Here is a 7,500-nt window from a genome sequence, read left to right on the forward strand (position 1 = left end):
CAAACAGGCTCAATGTGATTAAGGCTCAGGATCTCTCCGTTGAGATTTGAAGCTCTGTTGGGTTCCAGACCCAATACTTGTCTATTCCATGTGTGTGTGTGTGTGTGTGTGTGTGTCTGTCTGTGTGTGGATAGTTGCCCTCCTCTCCATGGTGACAGCCAGCGATACTGGAGGTAAGATTCATGCTTTGCGCCGTAATCCTTTCCGGTCATGGCCACAGTCGTTAACAGACTTATCAGAATGAGATTTTCCCACTCTGATCTCTCCTCCAAACCTGATTAAAAGAGGAAGGCCCACTGCTCCCTTCTCTGCGTCTCCCACATCAAAGCCCCAGTGGATCCAGGCTGCATCCCAAAAAAACAGGGGCCGGAATTTTAATTCGCACCCAGAAAAAAAAAAGAAAAGAAAAGTGATGAATCAGCTCTCTGCTCTTGGAGTACCTCGTCAGCTGTATTGAGGAGGATGTTTTTGTTGATGCCATCAAATGAAACGGCCTCAAATGCACACAAACAGTTGTTGCAGCACTGTTTTCTTACTACGCTGAGATGTCAGCTTGACTCAGGGCATGGGAGTTTGTCAAGAGGGTGCGTCGCCTGGTGTGTGTGTGTGTGTGTGTGTGTGTGTGTGTGTGTGTGTGTGTGTGTTTGCATTCTGTCCTCCTGGGAGTCTCACTGCACTGACAAAGCTGTGGATATAATGGAGTTAGCAAAGTTTGCATATAACCAGGCTCTGAGCTGGTCATCTTGGAGTATCCCATGGGACTTACAGCAGTTGTCTGAACTTATGTATATTTGTGTGTGTGTGTGTGTGTGTGTGTGTGTGTGTGTGTGTGTGTGTGTGTGTGTGTGTGTGTGTGTGTGTGTGAGTACGCATAGATGGGGGGTGGGGGGGATGTTGTGCTGAGTGGTGGCAGAGGGGTGGAGGACTTTAATAAGTGCAGGAAGAAGCAGCAGAGAGCATCAGAGGGAGATTAGCTTTTGGGGATTAGTGGCCTCGGCGGGGGCACCACAAAAGCGGGACCCCCCGCCGGGCTGGAAGAGGTGGAAGAGGGGGTCAGGGGAGCACTCGGCCCTGCGCACACAGGGGTCAGCGGGGTAGGGGCAAGGGAAAAGGGGCAGGAGGTTTGGGTGTGGTGAGGGTGATTTGGTGGGTGGGGGTCAAACCAAACCACCACCAACAACAACTTGCACCCCCCCTCCCCCCAAAATCACGACGGTCCCTCAAATCCCATTATCCTAGGCCCAGTCAGGACAAGGTGGGGGGGGGGGCAGAGATTGTGGGTGTTGTCCAAGGAATGGAGGGATGAAAAATGTGGAGGGATGGAGAGAAGCAAAAGTGGGAGACATTCAAACATAAAAGGGGGTGAAGTGATCCATGATGATCCTGGCCTGGGAGTGAGAGAACGGCACCACAACTTTGCATCGCCAGGGCAACAGTCTCTCAGAGAAAGGGTCTCCGTGCGGGACCTCTGAGAAGAGGTTGGGGTGGCGGGGAGGGGGGGTGGTTCATTGAGACGTCTGAGGGCCGATCAGATATCGGCAGCGCCATGACAACGGTCGTTTATCAAGCCTGTGTCAGGGTGTCGCCCGGGAAACCACAGGGTCTTTACCACAGGTCCTGGACAGCCGGATCAAGCCCTCTGCCAACCCCATCAAACACGAGACACTCCACACCACAGTCTGCAGCCATGAGCCTCTAAAGCCTGCTGAGGATCTGTATGCTAATAGAGCCATGTGACCCTGCACAGTCACAGCCTCAAAGACCATTCTATCCTGCTCACAAATATGCTCTCCACTAAGGGCTTTAATGTTGCTTTACCCACCAGGATTTTGACAACAAAAGCAAATTGTTGAGGTTATGGTTATGGGCTGTGATTCCAAGCATTAGGAATTCTTTGACGTTGTGTTTATTTATGTTCATTGAAAGTCATGCTGTCACTAAAATAAGCTATTCAGACTTGTGAAGGCAATGACTGCATGTGAAGACTGCAATGCAGCATTGAAACATTTAGGCACTGCATTGCAGTTTGTTGCATGGAGTCCGCCCTATGTTTAAGTGTGGTTTACTGCAATGCAGTTTGTGCGTGAAGTCTTTTTGTCTGCATGTACATTTGGCCATCCACTAGGGTTTGCAAAGGGACAGCTAATTCGGAGTATCCCATGGTTAGTAGTGTGTGTTAGTGATGCTGACCTCTCCTCTCGCTGGTGTAAGGGTTTGGAGGGTTGTTCTCTAACTGCTTCATTGCACTGCTGAAGACAGACCTATCTCATTCAGAAAGGTCTTTGTCTAATGTAGCTTTTCCCAGATGTTTTGTACCATGTATCTATCTATCTATCTATCTATCTATCTATCTATCTATCTATCTATCTATCTATCTATCTGGGGTGGTGGGGAGAGTGAGGAACTTAAGGGGACTTGGTCCGTTCACTTCTTCAGTTCACAGATCCTGCTAGAACCTACATGTCAGCTGGTTCTTTTCCCACACTGCTAAATTGTTTCTGCAAAAGGTTAAGATGGGGATCACATTAGCCAGCGGCAACGGCAAGTGTAACACAATGCTCAGACCATAATAAGTTCTGTCTCATTCCTAAGCAACACAAACGGTTTGCCTAAACTGACAATTGTATACGCTCACATTGTGTTTTGAAAGTTGAACCAAGTTCAGTGAGATCGATCCCTGCCTGTGTCACTCTCTTATGTAATCATCTCCTGCCTTAGAACTGTGTGTGTGGGTGTGTGTGTGTGTGTGTCTGTGTGTGTGTGTGTGTGTGTGTGTGTGTGTGTGTGTGTGTGTGTGTGTGTGTATGTCAAACGTGCCTTCAAATGACAGCTTTCCACTGTGATGTGTGTGAGATGCACTGGTGTAATTTATCCAGACATGGTAGTCTTCTACTGCCAAATACTATACATTCTCACACACACTCACACACACACACACACACACACACACACACACACACACACACAGACACACACATGCTCCCCATACACTCGGTCATGCCCACAGGCTCCAGACAAAAAATACATGTGTGTCTGAGCTCACAGAGCATCCTTATGGCAGTATACAGAGTGTTTGATAACAAAATCAGTGTTTGAGGAACACAATAATATTAGCCTACTTCGTCTGCATATAGACACGGCAATTGCATCATACATGGAAGACACATAATTCTCCCTGATCGATCAACACAAACCATGCTCCCTGCTCTATGTCACCCATATTGAAACTGATATTTTCTCCACAACAAACATGGGTAATTCAGCAAAAATGCTGCCTCTATCTCAAGTTGGTATTGAAGTAGTGATCTAACAAACCGACATGGCGTATTGTGTCGTCTGTCCCTCTCTGCTGTTGTGGCATTCCAATGTGGGGGCTGATGGGATATGAGTGGGCAGCACCTTCGCCCCTAACACAATGAGACAGCTTCGCTTTGCAGCGTGTCTGCATGCTGCCATCACCCTGGATCTTTCTTTCTTCCATCAGTCATTTCTTTCTCTCTCACTCTCACTCTCTCTCTCTTGCTCTCTCTTGTTTTTGCTCCCTGTTTTGGTTCTGTCAGAGGTCATGATCATGTGAATTCAGTGTTTCCCACAGAATTGAATTCCATTTGCGGTGGTTGGTTTGCAGAATTAACTTGAATACAACAGTTTTTAACAAATTAGCACAGCACAGCACAGCACAATTTAGTACAACCTGGAAAATCATTGTGTGGTGGTCAATGTTGATATTGTGGTGGGCCGCCACAAATAAGTCAATGTATGGGAAACACTGGAATTACAGTAATGAAGCTGAGTTAACCATGCTGTGGTCGGACTGTAATACATTTGTTATTGTGGGTTTGAATACCTAAACTGAATTAGGTTTTTTGGTCACTATGGGGACAGCTGATGTTTACTGCGTAAATGAGAACTCTGTGCTCTTCTTGAAAGGGATGTCAAAAGAGCAGGGGACATCAAAACAGACGGGTTGCAGTCAATTCCCTTGAAACCTCTTTTTTGTTTATTTTGAACTTTTGGAGACACTTTGATCTCTTGTCTGGAAAGAGAGGAGAGTCAGAATATTGCACTGAGCCTTTTCTGATGAAAAACTCTTCTCATGTTTTTTTCTGGTGTTTTCTCATCTCCTCTCCGATCCTCTACAGTACTCTTCTTCTTGTCTATCACATTTTCCAACGCCTCTTTGTCTCTTGCTTTCTCTCCTTTACTTCTCTCTCTCATTCTCTCTCTCTCTCTCTCTCTCTCTCTTTCTCTACTTGAAAGGTGTGATAAATTAAATTCACCTAATACAGACAGTCGTGTTAAGCAGTTAGGTCGGTGTGTATGTGTTTGTGTGTGTGTGTGTATGTGTGTGTGTGTGGTGTGTGTGTATATGTGTATATGAGTGTGTGTGTGTGTGTGTGTGTGTGTGTGTGTGTGTGTGTGTGTGTGTGTGTGTGTGTATATGAGTGTGTGTGTGTTTGTGTGTGGTGTGTGTGTGTGTGTGTGTGTGTGTGTGTATGTGTGTGTGTGTGTGTGTGTGTGTGGTGTGTGTGTGTGTGTGTGTGTGTATGGTGTGTGTGTGTGGTGTGTGTGTGTGTGTGTGTGTGTGTGGTGTATGGTGTATGGTGTGTGTGGTGTGTGTTGTGTGTGTGTGTGTGTGTGTGTGTGTGTGTGTGTGTGTGTGTGTGTGTGTGTGGTGTGTGTGTGTGTGTGTGTGTGGTGTGTGTGTGTGTGGTGTGTGTGTGTGTGTGTGTGTGTGTGTGGTGTATGGTGTATGGTGTATGGTGTATGGTGTGTGTGGTGTGTGTTGTGTGTGTGTGTGTGTATGTGTGGTGTGTGTGTGTGTGTAGCTGACTGGACTGGCAGAGAGCTGTGTGTTGGCCTTCCCCTCGTGAGTCGAGTGGCTAGATGTCTCTGTGCAGTCTGGCACGCCATGGCTGCTCCTCTGCTGCCTATTACTTCCTGTCACCAGGAGAAATATGTGGCCAGAGCCGGCAGTGCTCAACTAGTTATGTGTGTGTGTATGTCTGTGTGTGTGTGTGTGTGTCTGTGTGTGTGTGTGTGTGTCTGTGTGTGCAGTCCTTAATCATGCCATCCTTCATCTTGATGTCTGTCATGGCAGTGCTGTAGAGAGTCTTTAACCTTTACTTCAGTAGCACACTGAAGCCTCCCGTCTTTTAAACTGTTCAAATCGTCTCACGGATGTTATGGGCCAGGTACTTTTCTTCAGCATGATATGGCGATTTCCCCTTTGACACAGATAGGCTTGCTTAAATTCTAACTACCTGTATGTACATTGTTGGGAGGATTCAGCAACCAGTTTATTAAAGTGTTGACTATGTTTTCCCTGTTTTTTTTTTACATTGAACTGTAGACATTTACATACAGAACCAAAGACAAAATTGAAGTAATTTTTTTTTCTCTCTGTCGTTCTGTTTGTCTCTGTAGAGTGTGTGGCTTCGGCCCGCAGTCGCCATGGCGCTGGTCCAAGCCTTGCCCGTCCCCACTGATCACCCTAAGTCCAGCCTTGAGGTGGGCCAGTGCCGCTCGGTGTCTCACTCCCCCGCGGTGCCCCCAGTCTCGCAGCCCCCTCCCTCCACTGGCACCATGGGCTCGGTGAGCAGCCTCATCTCCAGCCGCGGGCCGTCGTCCACCTCCTACCAGGAGCGCCACTGCCGCACGGCCACCACCGCCGCCGCCGACTTCGGCGCCAAGTGCCGCAAGGCGGCGGTGGGTGGCACCAGCTGCTTCCGCGTGCAGGACGGCACCCTGCGCAGCGCCAGCTCCCAGGAGCAGTTGCTGAGCAACCACCAGCATCACCACCACCACCACCAACAGTTCCAGCAGCATCAGCACCAGCTGCAGCTCAACGCCAAGAAGTCCGCTGCAGCCCACACCGCCGCCACCGTTGTCGCCAACAACGTGACCAACGCCGCCGCCGTCGCCGCCGGCAACGGCAACTACGGCTACGTGGCCGATGACCTGTTGGTGGGCGACTGGAACGACAACCTGGTGAGCGCCTGTAGCCCCTGCAGTGACTCGGAGGAGACCCGCGCAGGCGCCCTCAACGGGAACATCGGCGGACCCCCGCCCAAACTCATCCCCGTGTCGGGCAAACTGGAGAAGGTAAGAGAGAAGAAACGAGGAGAAGGAGGAGGACGTAGAGGACTGGGTTCCCACTTTAAGTCAAATGTAAAATTCCATGACTTTTCCCTGATTTTCCTTAACAAAAAAACTTGAATTTCCATGACTTACTATATAATGACTGGTACAATATACTGGCCAATGATTTCAGAGCAGCCGTGTTTTTAGAGTGGAAGATGAATAAATGGGATTAAATAAACAAAGTTGGGCTACTCAAGCAATCAGTAAAGCTAATAACCACATATACCAATTCTGAATGCAAATATTTGTATTATTGTATTTTGGCAAGTGCATTTTAAACTGCTACAACAAAATTCCCTGATATTCCATGACTTTGCCCCAAAAATGATTCCCTGACTTTCCATGTGTGGAATAGACTTTCCAAAATTCCATGATATTCCAGAAATTCTATGACCTGTGGGAACCCTGAAAGGGTGAAGAGTAGGGGTGCCCACCACAACCGCACACCCTGCTGTGATAAATCGGTGTGTCTCCTGCCTTAGTGCTTTATGTTGAGCTGGGAAAGGATGGCAGGAGGGGTGAACTGATGTGCCGTCAGTGGCCAAGGACAACTCCTGCCCTTGAGATTTAATCAGGCCCGTGTAAAACTGATCTCAGATAAAGTAGGTGTAAGGTAGATCCATTTCACACAGCAGGCTCTGACCCAGCCCTCAGGCCATCATCATAATAATACCTTTACAATTGAGCTGCCATGATACAGCATTTCGGCTGCAGTAAATGAACTGCTTACGTAAAGGTTCTTTGAAGTGCCTTTGCTGTGTGTAAAAGGCTCTCTATATAAATTCACTAACATTGCCCCGCTGCCCTTCTGTAAACATGGACACATTCAATATGTCGATGCCTACTGATTGCACTCGCTGTACTGAATGCCGTTCCTAGTGCTCTGTATCAGGGCCGGCCTCCAGTCTTTTGCTGACAGGCCGAGAAAGACACACACACACACACACACACAGACACACGCACACGCACACACACACTTTGCTGAGAGAGATAGATCAAGCTCACCCCTGTAATTGCCCATTCATTTCCATCGATCGCCGAGAAACTTTTCATCACCATTCCCACAAAGGGGCTGCTGTAGATCTCTTGCCCATCACCCCCCTCCTCACACACACACACACACACACACACACACACACACACACACACACACACACACACACATGCACACACCATGCCTAATCTATGGGTTGCGGCTCTGTCACAGTCACTCACACACTCAATGAGACCTGAAATCATTATGGAAAGAGCCTGATGAAAGGATGCATGGGTAATATCCCTGCCAGGAGGTCAAGCAGTATCCTTCCTCATACATTAGCAGTGTCTATTTAAGTATTAATGTGCTCAATCATGGTG

General features: G+C 48.1%; 1 protein-coding gene across 2 annotated transcripts in view; it reads left to right on the forward strand.

Annotated features, from left to right (window-relative positions):
• LOC143124285 (leucine zipper putative tumor suppressor 2 homolog) overlaps positions 1 to 7,500 on the forward strand; it is a 72,843-nt gene that overhangs the window by 57,555 nt on the left and 7,788 nt on the right. For both annotated transcript variants that reach the window (XM_076285712.1, XM_076285711.1), the window contains one exon: positions 5,428 to 6,105. In XM_076285712.1, coding sequence (XP_076141827.1) covers positions 5,455 to 6,105 — 651 coding nt within the window. In that variant the 5' untranslated portion in view covers positions 5,428 to 5,454. The remainder of the gene's footprint in view (positions 1 to 5,427; positions 6,106 to 7,500) is intronic.

This window comes from Alosa pseudoharengus, unplaced genomic scaffold, assembly GCF_046254945.1.
Source record: "Alosa pseudoharengus isolate Yale_2024_CS ecotype anadromous, Long Island Sound unplaced genomic scaffold, YU_APseudo_1.1 YU_APseudo_1.1_scf_15, whole genome shotgun sequence".
In the NCBI taxonomy this organism is placed as follows: Eukaryota; Metazoa; Chordata; class Actinopteri; order Clupeiformes; family Clupeidae; genus Alosa; species Alosa pseudoharengus.